General features: G+C 43.4%; 1 protein-coding gene across 1 annotated transcript in view; it reads right to left on the bottom strand.

The window, feature by feature from the left end:
* Kif13b (kinesin family member 13B) overlaps positions 1–16,271 on the bottom strand; it is a 148,883-nt gene that overhangs the window by 18,951 nt on the left and 113,661 nt on the right. Inside the window, 2 exon segments of the mRNA XM_015499423.2 lie at positions 4,832–4,965; positions 9,060–9,171. Coding sequence (XP_015354909.2) covers positions 4,832–4,965; positions 9,060–9,171 — 246 coding nt within the window.

Genomic DNA, 16,271 nt, shown 5'->3' with positions numbered 1-16,271 from the left:
AGAATTAATTTGAGTCATATGCTCTGATTTGTATTCCCTCTCCCCAATAATGGGGCTTGAACCAACCCAGGGGTGCTCTACCACTGAGCTACATTCCCAACCCTTTGTATTTTTTTTTTTTTTTAATTGTGAGACAGTGTCACACTAAGTTGCTGAGGCTGGCCTTAAAATTTCAATCCTCCTGCTTCAGCCTCCCAAGGTGCAAGATTACAGGTGTGCGCCACTGCACTCACCCACTGATCTGCACTTGATGTTGTTCTCAACATCTAAATGTCTGGTCATGTTAATTTAAAGATCTTTTGTAGGGACCCCTGAAATGGGTGTAACAGGCATTAGCAGCAAGTAAAAGATTATCAGAACAGAGAGGAAGCCTCCAGTGCTGGTGAGTCTCTCCAAGCTGCTGCTAAGGTGCATCGTTACGTGCCTGCACCCTTACGTGCCTGCACACGGCAATGACAGAGCCAGGCAGAGGACAGGGTCATCCAGCAAGTGTCATCAGCGTTTGTTTTGTTCTAGATGTCCTCGATTGTTGATGCAGAGGAAGGCACTCTGTGGCCTCTCCTTGCAGATGACAGGACTCTGCTTTAGTCCCTAATAATGTTCAACATTGGTGACTGGAATGCAGATGGGGAGCTTTAAAAGGTGTGCAGATGATAGCTAAAATGTTCTTTTAAAAACTCACAAGGATCCTGATATCCCAGGAATGTTAAAAATCAAAATGAAAATTTTAGAAATGAATCTGAAGTTCTTCATTTAGTATTTGTACACTTCAGTTAGACAACATAATAATAAAAGGGAAAAGGAACTACCTTGAAGAGAGGAAAAATCGCCAAAAAATTCCAGCATCGTTAACTGACAAGAAGCACAAAGAACTGATGCTTCTTCCAAAAAGCAAACAAAAAAGGCATAATCATAGGCTACTTTGGTAGAAGTATATGATTTAGATGAGAAAGACAGAGTTCCACTATTTTCAAGTCCAAGAATAACTTGCTCCCTTCTGGGCTCCCCACCGTGCACAGGCCCTGACAAGACGCAGGGTGACAGAGCACTTCTATCTGGAACAGCACAGACCTCTTGAGCTGCCCAGCCTGGAGGAGGCCCAGGAGAAGGAAAGACCACCTCGCCCCACCTCACCCGGACTCAGCAGAGAGCTCAGAGTCAAACACGGGAAGAAGACCTTGTTCAGCAAGCGGGAGGGGAGTAGAATTTTTTTGTGAGAATCTCAAACTGTAGGTATCAAAAGTGCCCACTCAGAAGTGCCCAGTGAAGGAGACGATCACTAGAAACAAGCAGGGCAGGATGTGTCAGCAGGCCACCAGCTCTCACGGCTCCTGTGCTTTCGGCGGCACTCGCGGCTCAGTCTCTAAGATGACCAGGCAGGAGAGGCCTGGATGCTGTGAGAAGTCATTTCCACAGACACCGACTTCTCCCAGAGCTTCACCAGAGACTGTCAGTAAAATGAGGGGAACACGAGGGTCTTTGATCAGCTGATTCCCAAATGAAAAGCTAAAGTTTTTCTCTCCTTCAGGAACATTCTTTCTTTTTACGGTCCTGGATATTGAGCCCAGCGATGATTTACCACTGAGCCACACCCCAGCCCTCTTTACCTTTTATTTTGAGACAGGATCTCTAAGTTGCTGAGGCTGGATTTGACCTTCTGATCCTCCTGCCTTGGCTTCCCAAGTTGCTGAGATTACAGACTGCGTGCCATCATGCCTGGCTGCCTTCAGGAATATTCTTTAGTGACACTTCTATTGAAGAAATTTAATAAACAGGTCTGGATGTCCCAAGCCCCCATTCAGCTGATTCTCTCACCTCTAATTGTAAACATGGTCCCTTCTATCACTGAATGCCACTGTTGTGCAGTCTGGTATTGCAGTCTGTATACATGTCAATGGTGAGCCAACCAATACATACTGTGTGTCATACATGTCAGGCCCCAGCCAGCACAGGAAGCTCTGTCCTCAAGGTTTACTTCAACAAACATATAAACCTAACCATAACTCCCAGTAAGAAGTAGAATCGATGGGACTGGGGCCATAGCTGAGTGGTAGAGCACTTGCCTAGCACGGGTAAGGTACTAGGTTCGATCCTCAGTGCCACATAAAAAAATAAAATAAAATTTAAAAAAAGAAAAAGAATCAAGAGAATATAGTGTGTGTGTTTGGTGGAGCCTGTTTCAGTTGGTGGTGAAGAAACACCACCGTAAACTATGCCTCCTTGAAATGGCTGCCGCTCTCCTGGCCCTGCAAGGACTCTGGAGAGAGCACTCCCAGCAGAAGGAAAGACAAGCGCCAGAACCCGTGAGACTGCTGTGTTCGTGAGACAAAAAGGCACAGACACAATTCAGCAAGGTGACTGCAGAGAAGAAAGGAAATAACGATTAAAGGTCAGGGCACCGAGGATGTGCACCAACTACAGAAGAACTTAGGTTCTATTCTGTTTCCAAGGAAGGTTTCAAGCTGGGGACTGATGTGTTTACAGCCTAAGCTGTGAAAGACCATTGGCTACTCTGTATCACTATGGTAAAGCCATGGGACAGAATGAGACCAAGAAAGAAAAAAATGCCCACACAGCCATGGCCACTGAACACCAGAGGCTTGATGGAAGAAACAGACCCAGGAAAGGCCAGAGAGGACGGGCAGAGGGCAGCAGGTCAGCTGAGAGCTTTATGCTAATGCAGTCGGGGATGAGGACAGAGACAGGACTGGTGCTGGCAAGAAAAGGGAGTGGCATCTTCACAAACCAGAGGAAAGAGTTGGACCACTGGACATCTATCCTCATTCAGACCAGCTTCGGTGCTATGTTTTCACATATTTATAAACTATGAAATATTTGCTCAAGGCCCATTCCCTCAATACCTTTGCTCATATGTGCTCAAAAAATAAATACACTTGAGTAAACGAACATAAATTGCTAATATTTCAATAACACATTTCAAGTTAACTTCTCATCCTGGACATGACATACTGCAGTTCTCTTCCCATCACCAAAGATCTGCTTCTGACACGCTGCTGCTCTCCACATCTCCAGTCGCCTCCTGCCAGCACAGTGAGTGTACAAACAAGTTCCCACTGGCAGGTGCTCTGACATGCTACATCAAAAACTGAAAACAGTTTAAAAATAATTGTGACCACAGTGGGCTGATCCCATGACTTTTAAAGGCATTCCAACTTCCTTCAATTTAGATTACCGCCTTAACTGAACAGCAACAGAAAAAAGTGGCTATTAAACTCCACATGATAAGCATCACCTCAGAGCTCATCAATACAGATCAGACAGTGTCCCCAGGTGGGCTGTGAGTCACCAGGGCAGTCTGAGAAAATGCATTTTTTTTGGAGGGTGGAGTGGACTGGGGATTGAACTCAGGGGCACTTGACCACTGAGCCACATCCCCAGCCCTATTTGGTATTTGATTTAGAGACAGGGTCTCACTGAGTTGCTTAGTGCCCCACTTTTGCTGAGGCTGGCTTTGAACTAGCAATCCTCCTGCTTCAGCCTCCTGAGCCGCTGGGATTACAGGCATGTGCTACCGAGCCCAGCTGAGAAAATGCATTTTTTTTTTTTTTTGGTAACTCAGACACTTCATGACCCTTACTTCATGAAACACTGACAGGAAGTTAAGAGGAGACTAGCACACATGACAACAAACTATGGGGAGAGTCACCTTTGCCTGCCCCACCCCTCCCGTGGCCGGAGTTCATATCAGTAACTACCGAGCACTGTTTATGTGCTGCAGTGAATACAGTTTAAACACTTCCAGAATCCCGATGTTTAAGTCTTTTCATTCACTCCATGTATATTCTTACGTACATGCTTATATAATGCTAGATTGAAAAAATTACGTATCTACACAGCAGCCTTATACAACCAACCCCACTTTCCTTGAATATGCCTTCATAAACTTAGAAAATTCTTGTAAATAGTTGAGTCTCAGACAACTACTGACCTGCATTTCTGCAACTGGAATGCACCAAAGAATATGGAGGGCTGGGGCTATAGCTCAGCAGCAGAGCACTTGTCTAGCATACATGAGGCACTGGGTTCGATCCTCAGCACCACATAAAAATAGACAAATAAAATAAAGGCGTTCTGTCCATTTACCACTACAAAAAAAAAAATTTTTTTAAATAATATGGAAGTGCTGATGTCAAAACCACCCCCAATGATGGCACTTGTCCTGGTGCTTCCAAGTGAGTGTAAGTAAAACCTCGTTTATCACTTTCTGCTGAGCTAACACCTATGTAAGGCTAGAAACTGCATTTCCAAGGGTTCCCATTCGCCATTACTGCATAAGAATAGCTTCCTGCATGTTTGGAAACCCTTTAACATTTTCTCCAACACTTATTCTAGGGCGAGGTAGAGCCAAAAAAAGGAAATAGGTGATCACTTTTAAGTAAAAGAAGAGATTATCCACAGTAGAGGAAGCAGAGGTTGAAAGGGAAGGACAGTCGTGACATAAAATTGTTTGAAAAGAGAAATGAAATCAAGAATTAAAAATAGAATTACATTTTCTACTTGGCAATACACAAACAACACTAAGTGCACTCCATAAATTTTACTATTGTTGCTCTAAGTGATATTACCATAAATCACATTAGTAGCGTACTTGGCATTTTTAAAAGCAGAAAGGATGGAGCGTGTCAATAAGTTTAAACAGCTCTGTTATCTCTGAAGAGAATGGAAGAGAAATTATCACAAGCTTTTACCAGGCTTGAAAGCCCAGTCTTAACGCCCCGTTTTGCTGTCCCTCTCCCTCTAGCTCTAGTGACAGAGTCACTCTCCGGCGACCTATCAGAAAACACACTGCTGCCTTCTCGACGCTTTTTACCTGATGTGCAAGGGGAGGTGGCTGTTTGCCCCTTCTGTCATCGCGGACAGGAAAAAGGGACTTCAGCAGCTTTGGCATCTGTGGCACCAGGGATTTTACTGGATTCAAGTAGGAGGCTGCTAGGCTACCAAGCCCTGTCAACAAGATTGAAAGGCACAAGATGAAACAAAACAATGACACAGACATTTCTTTCTTGCGAATTTGCCAAATATTATTTGTAAGAAAATCTAACAAAATAAATTTTAAAAAGCATCCTTAAAAGACTAATATTAGAAAAAGAGAGTATCATCAGTTATCCTCAAACACATGGTGTTTCCACTACCAGTAAAAGAGCAGTAACTGGGGGCCTCTAGAAGGTTCTAATATGCAGTGCTCCTAATATGCAGTATCAGAAGACAATCCACCTGAGTCCTTGTCAACAAATAACTTCTGCCCTAGAATCAAAGGGGGCTCAGCTTTTCAGTGACGTAACTGCCAGCATACAGGTGTAAGTCTCCTTACAGACTTTAGGCTTTCAGTCCATGACTAAGTCCTACAGACTCAAGTTTCTCATCACTATTTACTAAAGAAAGATGATGAACTTGACCTTCAGGAGAATGGTGGTATTCAGTTATTTTTAAAAGAGAGAGAGGTCTGAACTAACTATCTTCTTACCTGCTGTCAGCTACTAAAGGCTAGGCTAAGAGGTGCAGACGATACCTGTGATGTAATAAGATTTCCTTCCCCTTACTAATTTATAGGAAAATCTACTCCAAATCCTAAATGTTAGAACACCATATCCACACAACAGCTTAAAAAGAGCAAGCAGCCACCTTGAAGAATAGACGTTTTCCCTGAACAGAGGTGCCCAGCGCACCCAGACCTCACTCCACGCGAACCTTGAGGGCCCCAGGCTTCCTGGCAATTCGGTTGGTAAATGGGCTCATACAGCTGTGAAGTTTCCAAAGTTCACACAAAGTAGTGTAATGTTAGCTGTGAAAGCGCAGGACCTACTGTAATCACAAGAGCAACCTCTAAGAAGGTAAAGCAGAGATGGCTCCAGCACCAGGGGGTACATTACAGTTGAACTTGGGAAAGTCAAATAATTTACAAGAAGGCAAAAACAGAGGAGAGAAAAAAAGAAAAGTAAGTTCAAGATACATAAAAAGCTACAAGAACTAATCATCTCAAGGCTGAGGGAAAATTTACAATCTTGAGCTCTAACATTCCAGAGGGAGGATGATCCATAACCAATCAAAGGCTGAGAACCAATCAAAGGCTGCACATCTCACAAGAGATAAGGGGCGAAGGAGGTAGGAGCATAGGCAAGTCACACTGGTCATGGGTGGATGGAAATCAAGAGGTGGGTGTTTGCCAGCACATCACGTTACTTCTTCTACATGTGTACCTTTGATAGTTTCTGCAAAAAAAGGGTTTCTAAGTGAGACCAAAATAAAAACTTTAACATTGAAAAGAAACAAGGGTTTGTTAGTAAAAGACAGTTGCTAAAAGCACCAATGATGGATATGTGTCACCACAGAAGAATCTAAACCCAGAACAGAGTGGGACTCGAGACCAAAGATGAGCAAAGCCCAACAGCAAACATGTCAATCAATTCAGCCCTGCCTGCAACTGTGAGCACAGCACAACGACTTTAGGGAATTCAGACCTAGGGCGCACCATAACCCAGCAACTTCACTCCTAAGTATTTACTTCAGAAAAATGTTCACATTGAGATTTGTACAAGAATAAGCATTCTTCTTAGTAGCCCCAAACCGGGAACACTCAAATGTTTGTGAGCAGGAAAAAATGATTAAAAACTGTGATAAGGGGCTGGGGTTGTAGCTTAGTGGTTGAGCGCTCGCCTCACACTTGCGAGACCCTGGGGTTCAATCCTCAGCACCACATAAAAATACATTAAGTAAAATAAAGGTATTGTGTCCAACTACAACTAAAAAATAAATATTAAAAAAATTGTGATAAAGTCAATTGTGACTGTGAGATATTTCAGAAATAGAAGTTAATTACTAATGCCAGCAACAATATGTAAGACAAACACATGTGCTGAACAAAAGAGCCAGACGCATAGACAGCGCATACTCTATTTACGTGAAACTGCCTAAGCAATCTCCAGCAGTCAGAACAGGGGCTGGCTGCGGGGAGTGGGGCTGACTGGAACCATGCAAATTCCTAATCTTGAGCAGGGTGCAAGTTACACAGGTCAAACTCATCGACTATGACCCAAGTCGAGGAAACAGGAGTCAGCAGAAATAGGAGCTTTTGTCTGATTTAGCAGCTTTTATAATCAAGTTCAAGGACACTAAAAAGATGGGTTTAACACATGCACAGACAGGGAATATCAGCAGAGAAATCAAAACCAAAAAAAAAAAAAAAATCAACAGTAAATGGAAATTCTACAGGAAAAGAACAATAGCAGAAATAAAAAATTCCCTGGATGTGCTCAAGAGAACACTGGAAATGGCAGAAGACATTATCCAACCAGAAGATATGAGATGAAAACATAAAAAAAAAAAAAGGAAGAAGAAGAGCAGAAGGAGGAGGAGGAGGAACAACACCACCAGAGACTGTGAGCTCCACCCTCACCTAGGATCTTGGGAGGAGTGGAGACAGAAAGGGACAGGAAAGAAATTTTTAATGAAAACCAGCTAAAACTTTCTCAAACTTATTGAAAAACATCAAACCAAGAACACTGGTGAAACCCAAGCAAGGTAAATACTAAGAAAACTCTAACTAAGCAATTCATAGTACAATGCTAAAGACAAAGATACGGAGATATTCTGAAAAAACCAACTAAACACAGACGTATTACATGTGGGCAAGTGACACAAATGATAGCTGAATTCTCAGCATGGAGGGGCCTGGGAGAAGAGGTCTTGAAGCACTAAAAGAAAAAAGAGGTCTGAAGTGCTAAAAGAAAAAAGCCAGCAACCCAGAATTCTCTATCTGGTCAAAATAGCCTTTTTAAAAGGAAAAAGAAAAAAAAAAACAGTGAAATAAAGACACTTAAGAGAGCTTTTCTCTTCAGGAGAACTACACTAAGAAGTACTACAGATTCTTCAGGCTAAAGAAAAGTGAAATTGGACAAAAACAAGGTCTTCAGAAAGGGCTGAACAGGGCCACAAGCAATGGACATGGGGACATAGCAGATCGCCACCTGCCTATATGCCCTAATCTCCTTCAACAACAAGTGGCTGTTTTAAAGCAAAAAGAATACCATTGCCAAGTGCATTTTATAACATCTGGAGACTGAAATATTCAAGAATCAAAATGAATTTAATTAGAAAATAAAAATACTCCCAAATATACACAAATGAATTAGCATGCTAGTAACATGTTTCAAAGAATCAAAGAAATTTTAAAATATTCTGAGTAGAATAACAATGAAAGCACCGATTACACATGTAAATGACAGAAAGAAATTCTTAAAACCAAAGAAATAGAAAATAATAATAAACAAAATTAAAGCCCAAAGTTGGTTCTGTGAAATTATTGCTTCTGATAAACCTGTAGCAAAAGTATTTAGGAAACAGAAAAAAATTAATCATCAACAGAATAAAAAGAATGAACTGCATGGGAGAGCCTACAAATCCTAAAAGAACAGTAACGTGATGTGATTTTTATGCAAATAAACTTAATAATCTGGATGAAATAGCAAAATTCCTTGGAAAACCTAACTTGTGAAAACTGACCCAGAAGGAATACAAAAAATAAAATAACACTGTCAGTAGTACAGAAATTCAAGTCATAATTTGAAATCTTCCCACAAACTAAATTCCAGGCCCAAGACAGTGTCACTAGGGAATTCTGTCAAATATTTAAGGAAGAAGTGACACCAATCATACATAAACCCTTCCAGAAAACGATGAGAAGCATCTCCCAAGCCATTTTATGAGGCCAATGCAATCATGATACAAAAACCTGACAAAGATATGAATATAAGAAAATAAAAACTTGTACATAGTCACACAGCACACACACACAGAAATCCCAACAAAAATAGCAAATAGAGTCAGAGGACAATACTCCAGGATCCAGGGGTATCCACGAGAGAAACACAGGATGAATCCACTCTCCAAAGCCCACTCAGCTCAACACGTTAAGACAAGAAAGGGGACACTGGAGATGGTCGCTGGTAGAACATTGGTAATCCAGCAAGAAATTCTGATAGAAACTCTTGAAAGATGCTCAGATTTCACATCAGCGATTGACAGACGAAAAGATGACTTACCTGGATCTGGCGAGTGGTTATTTTGGGGACAAGCAGAGAGGGCAGGGGGGACTGGAGCTATTCCTCTGGAAACCGTTGTTTGGGATACATCCTGTTGACTTTCCCACCGGCCCTGGTAAGGAAAAAATTGGTCATTTTGTTTCAGATTAATCAATTAACAAATTAAAGATACTCAAGAAAAATCCTTGTTATATGTTACTACAGCCATGTTCTCTTTACTGGACCCAAGCTGGCTCACAGAGCACTTCACACTCCTCATCCTGCTCACACCATAAATCCCCTGAGATGATGATACCACCTCACAGGCGGATGGCCCACTTCACAGCCTGCCAATGAGTCCACCCTAACATCTGCTACCTACTAAAAACAGATGGACAGATTAGAATAATCCTTTTGAAATCAATTCTCCCCCCTTAAGTTCTGTTTCTAAGGCTATTCTTGCTTTTTTGCTCAAGACCCCCTTTATCACTCTACTTTGAAACTGAAGCCCAGAAACAGGCTCTTTTGGAAGGGGGCTCTTCCTCCTCCCCAGGACTGGGTGTTTCCACCTATTCACATTTAGTTTGTGCAAGTACAAATTCTGGACTGCACAGTACCAAGCCTCAAATTTTTAATAGATCTTAAATTCCTTTTATCCTCTGATAATTGCCCAGACTTCTTCACTAGAGCTTAATTATGGTACTGAATGTATTTTAGGCTAGCATTCCACAGAAGAGTGAGCCTAATGGTTAGCTTGAGCTGGCCAGAGCATGCCTGAGAAACAGCATGGCAGGACCCACTGAGCGGGCAGGCCTCCCAGGTTTCTGATGTATATTGGGAACCTATCTGCTTTTAGCAGCAACCTAAGTACTGATCATAAAATCAATAAGCCTTAAGTGAAATGGATCACGTTTACCTTCGAGAATGCCACTGTTCCCTAGGAACTCACTCAGCACTGATAGCATTTAAAATGGTATGTGTTCAGCACGTACTATGAGGCCGGACATGGGAGGGGAATGTGGACCCTCAACCCTGCACTGCAGGAGAATTCATCTGCCTTACTAGGGATCATATGCTGATTTACATACTTTAACACTTTCCTAGTGTTTTTCTGCATTTAGATTTAATTATCTGTCTGGGGGGCTGGGGCTGTAGCTCAGCGGTAGCACGCCCGCCTGGCACGTGTGAGGCACTGGGTTCGATCCTCAGAACCACATTAAAAAAATAAATAAAGATATTGTGTCCAACTACAACTAAAAAAATATTTTAAAAAAATTATCTGGGAGGCTGCAGCTTTGTGTACCCTGGGCTACCACTATCAGGTGTCTGAACACCAAGGTCAATAGTCTTCAGAGCTTCACAGAGGAAGAAAAGCCTCATGCTCTGTTTAGTGTCAAGTTCACACAAGTTGTTCTGAAGACAACTTACTTAATTTGAAAATAAATTTATTTTCATTTTCTTCCTCATTTGGCAGCTGACATGGCCACACTCTGTCCCTTAGGAAAGCTAAGTATCATTAGCAAATTCTTAGAATCAGCACCTGGGCTGTTTGATGTAGGATGGTCCAGTGACCAGGCACACTCAGGGCTCAGAGAGCTTCTGAGGACATTGCCTAGCAGGGACTCCCCACGAGATGCCACACCACAGCAGATGGAAACGGTAACTCTTCTTGCCCCACATCCAAATATTCCAAGTGAGACCACCTCAAAGGCTAAATGCTGCTTAGATGCTGCCTGAGCCACATTGCTGGCCCTCGGACAATGAGAGAGGGAGACGTGCAGCACTTGTGCCCAGCCACCTTCGCGGTCATGACAGTCTGGAGGAATCTGACAGGCTGCCCGAAGACAGGGGTCTTCAAGAGCTCTGCTTCCCAGGAAAGAGGAAATCTGATGATACAATTCCCTCCTTCTGCTGACATCCACAGCGCTCTGGGGCGACGCTCCACTGAAATCCTTCACTGTGCAGTCTTCTTCCTTCCTGCACTACCCAGCCATTTCCTGGCCACACCTGAAATCTGTGTTCAGGGAGTGGCTACACATACTTTCCCCTGGGGGCAGCGGGTGTACAACTTTTCTATCAAATTTGCTACACTTAGGGGCTAGGGTTGTGGCTCAGTGGTAGAGTGCTCACCTAGCATGAACGAGGCACTGGGTACGATCCTCAGCACCACATAAAAATAAAATAAAGATACTGTGTCCACCTAGAACTTAAGAACAAATATTTTTTTAAAAAAAATGTTGCTATACTTAGATGCTCTACAGTTTTCCCCTCTTCCTTGAAATGTTAGGGGAAGGTAAAAAAGCAACCCAGTTGAATGCACTTCAGAGGGACATGAACTCAGCACTATAAATAAAAGGGCTTTGAAAGACACTAAACTGCCGAGTCTCTTGAACAGGTCAAATCTCAAGGTGAAAGACTGTGATATCTTTCTACTCCTACCACAGTGGCATGTACCTGCATCACCTGGAATCTAACAAGATCAAACTCTGGTGTCTTTCTAACATTCTGCATGTCCACTGAACTCCAGAATGGGCCACAATGGGGAGACACCAGAGAGAAGACCCTGCTCCATCTGAATCTCCAGATGAGCTCCATGACTATCAGGGATTATCTGTTCAGAACTCAAAGAAATAAAATCCCCTTCCAGATGGCAATGGGCAATCATTTGGAGCTGGCACTGTGCTCAAGGCAAAGTCAGCAGGGCAAGAGCCAGGGGGGCTCCCAGCAGACCTGTAGACATGGCTTGGTCCTAGTGGGCACCTACAGGTTTCCTGTCCCCATCTTCTCCCCAGTGACATTTCAAGTCCAAAGTATCTTCCAGTGCAATGAAGGAAGTGACTCATGTCTGGCATCAGCCTGCAACAGCACTATGCCGAATATTGACAGTCTCAGGGAGTGACGGTGCCAAAACACAGCTCAGTTTTGTTAACCGAATATCACCCAAATTATTGACTAATTTCAATTTCATTAAAAATTCCAATCAGAAGATGACAAATGTACCACATTACAAAAATATAATTTCCTGTAACCTGGCTTTAAAAATAATAATATCTTTGTTGATAGTTTTCTTTGCATTGCAAAAGACCTCAAAGCACAGTCAGCTTTGAGGTGGAAAGACAGGCAACAGGCTGAAATTAAGTTTGCACTAAATATCTATTGGTAGATGGTCATAAAAAGCCTGCTAAGTTTTCATTATGCCTATAAAAATCTCCTCACAATAATGATGAAACATCCAGTAACAGTAAACAGCAATATCAGTTCAATTAGGGGTCATATTTTATATTTTTAATTGAAAGACTTATCTCAAGGGTGATTTCTTTTAACTATAGGTAAATTAAAAATTTGGAATAATTGAATTCTATTTTCTGAAGATTAATCAGTTCATTAATTCAATCTTGATGGAGCTCATAAAGAAATTCCAGTTTTCATATTTTGGAGCATCAATAAATAAGGGCATGCCAAACAGGCTGGCCTGCATCAAAGTGTTATTAGGCAAAACTGTGAGTTTGTAGGACCATTCTGCTTCCTCTCACCCCAACCGCCCACACCGACCAGAGCCCGCCACTCCTCCTCCCAATCACCCTTTTATTGTCACTCTTGCTCCAATGACTCTAGTATGATATTAACTGACGACTAAGGCGGTGGGGGGTGGCGGAGACTAGAAGCTATCTGGTGGCCTCTCCTGCCTCTAAACACTATGTCCACCAACTGGATAGCTTTTGTATTGGGGGTGTGATGTGCAAGACGGCACTTGGGTTCTAACCTGCAGTTCTGACTTGTCACCCACATCAGGAGTAACACAGGGACCAGAAGCAGAGCACCCAGAAATAGCCTCGTGCAAGACTGCAGGGCAGATGTAACTAATGGAGATATAATGATGGGTGATTTCAAACACATCTTCAGAGTTACAAGCCCACAACTGTACGTATACAACAGGTGTATTTCTGATCTGACTCTCCTGGACATTAAGTGCTTTCATGCACGGAAACCAAGATGCACAAAATTCTGGGGCCAAACAAACGTTCAGAGTACTTCTGCCAGTATTCTGTTCCACCTGCCCTTCCCTTACCCACAGCTTCCAATTATTTGCATTATTTATTTAATATGAATTAACTCCAACTTCTTACATTCCAGAACCTCCGACATTCAGTAAGATGCCTTAATTCCTGTTTTTGATTTTGCTTCAAATTGGTTTTTGACAGATAAATACTTTTACAAATAGTTGGGGCCAAAACATTTGCCAGGAATCATACACACTGATTACCAAAGTCATTTTTCACAAAAGCCTAAGTGCTAGTACAGTGTCCTATCCAGGCAGCCTATAAAATCCACATTTAAAAATGCACTTGTATACTGAAAGTAAGAGCAAGCATGGTAAGGCGGAGAGAGCAGGATAGCACTCACATCCTATCCTGCTCATTAGGAAAACCCACTGGATTCGCCACCTGTCCCTGGATCTCTGAAAACTGAGGAATGCAGATAGTCTCCAAAAGAAAAAAAGAGAGACAAACATGAATTTTTTGAGAATAAAGCAACTGGAAACCCCCTCAAATACCAAATAGAAAGGAACGGAAACTTCTAGTGCATTTGTGACACACGCATTTCAGTGCAATGGTGGGTCCTTTAAAAAGCCAGGCGAGCTGCTTCTACTCCTTGCTGCTGCTAGAAGGAAAGATTTCTTTCCTCACATTCCTAGTGAGAAGACATAACTTAAAAAATACTTAATAACTGAGCTGAGGATGAAGCTCCCAGTGGTAGAGTGCTTGCCTGGCATGCATAAGGCCCTGGGTTCCAACCCCAAGGGCATTAAAAAAATTCCCAAGGGCTGGGGATGTGGCTCAAATGGTAGCACGTTCACCGGGCATGCGCGGGGCGCTGGGTTCGATCCTCAGCACCACATAAAAATAAAATAAAGATGTTGTGTCCACCGAAAACTAAAAAATAAATATTAAAAAATTCTCTCGAAAAAAAAAATAATAATAATAGTCCCCAAAACTTATATTTTCTAATAACCTTTTTTTAAAAAAATTGTAGTTGTTGATGGACACAAAATCTTTATGTATTTTTACGTGGTGCTGAGGATCGAACTCAGTGGCTCACCTGTGCAAGGCAAGCACTCTGGCACTAAGCCACAACTGTGCCCTCCTAAGAACTTTTTTTTTTTTTTAAAGAGAGAGAATTTTTTTAATATTTACTTTTCAGTTTTTGGCAGACACAACATCTTTGTTTGTATGTGGTGCTGAGGATCAAACCCCGGCCGCACGCATGCCAGGCAAGCGCGCTACCGCTTGAGCCACATCCCCAGCCCCTAAGAACTTCTTAAGATGCTCTACCTTAGAAGGTAAGATGACTGTGGGCACCTTCAGTGGGAAATGGGGCTGTTCTGTTCCCCTCCTCAAGCAAGCTTGCATAAACCCTTTGGCTAGAATCCTGACTCTATCACCCCCGAATGTCCTTAGTCCCTGCACAGCCCTACCCATAATAATCTGTCCAAAAGCACTTCTCCCTCATCTGGTCCCTGTGCAAAAGCAACTATGCTCCCATTTTAACCTGTGAACCTTCCTTTCACCTCCTGATCTGGACATGAGGCAATGACCAGGGGCTGACTACAGCTCAGGTGTAGCCTTTCAGCTTCTAAAGAAGACAAAAAGATGCTTCCGCGTGGAAATGGGTGTGCTGTTGGGACTGGCAAGTAGCACCCTCTGATTTTCCCAATAACACTTCTCTGCTGCTCAGAGGGGGACTGCTACAGTCAGGGTGGGTGTGAGAGGACAGTGCAAACCCCAAACACAAGCAGGACCTTTCTGCTACAGTCGAGAGCTACGGGAATGGAGAGGGAGGGAGGAGCCAGACCATTCTCCCCACACTGGCATCACAACACGAGCAAAAGAGGAAATGACACTTTCCTCTTCTTTCCAAGTTACTCAAGCACCCCAACAAATCAAGAACTAAAGAAGGGAAGGAAGGCCCCAGCACTGCAACAAAAATGTGTAATGTTCCCTTTATGCACTTAAAGTTATATTATAGTCTAGATATGAATGTCCCCCAAAAGCTCATGTGTGAAAAAATGCAAGAATTTTCAGAGGTGGAATGAGTGGGTGATGAGGGTGTAATTTGGTTGATGAATTAATCTACTAACATGAATTAACGGGGTGGTAGCTGTAGGCAGGTAGGGTGTGGCTGGAGGAAGGAGGTCACTGGGGATCTCCTTTGGGATTATATTTGGCCCTGTTGAGCAGAGAGCTCTAAGCTGCCTTCCTCTGTCAGGCCTTTCCACCATGATGGTCTGCCTCTCCCGGATCCCAGAGCTGTGGAGTCAGTTGACCATGGACAGAGACCTCCGAAACCTGACTGTTTGCCAGGTCTTTTTGTCATGGCGATGACGAAGCTGACAAAAAAACACATTACATGTCCTACTAAGACCCTGACTTCTCCCACCCCCTGCAGAAATGGCCCTGGAAAGGTGCAGAGTAACCCTCCGTGCCATGTCCCAAGCAGTCTTGCCAGTCCTCATTTCATGCACCCTCTCAAGAGCTGGAAGGGTTCCTTGTAACACTTCCCCCGCACTCCCAACCCTGACCTCTCAGCCTTCCCTCACAGCTCCCAGTGACACCTAATTCCTTGCACTGTCTCCACTGTCCCTGGGGCTCGCTCACCTGACTCCAGCCCTGGCTTCATCTTCAATCTTGTTACCTCAGAAGTAGAACTTCCCAAACCTGCTCCTCCTGCGGTTCACCTCTCAGTGATCTCGCAGTCACCCAAACCTGGACCTTACTCTCATCCTCCCTCCTTCAACCTCCTTCATGTCCACCGACTCCTGGAGTCCATTTCTCTATTCCGGGGTCCATCTCTCATAGCATTCCATCTCTCTTCCTCTCTCCCTCCCCTAGCTGCTCTCCCACTTTCTAATTCAAACAAGTGTTTCTCACTTTTGCACTGTATATAGTTTCCTAGTGTAAGCTTACACACTACACTGGCATGCGCAGAACAGGTAGAGCTCAGCTGGACCATTCAAGCCAACTGTCCAGTTCAAATGTAGGCCAATCCCTGCCCTGTCTTCCAGTCCCCCATGGCCTCCCAGCCCCATCACTCCTTGGCAAGTGGGATTAGCCCTATAAGCAAGTCCTCCGCTATGGGCACACGCCGCAGCTCCCGCTACCTGACTGGCAGCAGGTGCTGTCGTGAACAGGCCAAGCTTATCTTCCCGGGCCTGTGTTCACGTGGGTGCTTCTG

Source organism: Marmota marmota, unplaced genomic scaffold, assembly GCF_001458135.2.
Source record: "Marmota marmota marmota unplaced genomic scaffold, marMar, whole genome shotgun sequence".
NCBI classification, from domain to species: domain Eukaryota; kingdom Metazoa; phylum Chordata; class Mammalia; order Rodentia; family Sciuridae; genus Marmota; species Marmota marmota.
The sequence above is the reverse complement of the archived record's forward strand: the minus strand, read 5'-3'. Positions and strand labels throughout refer to the sequence as shown.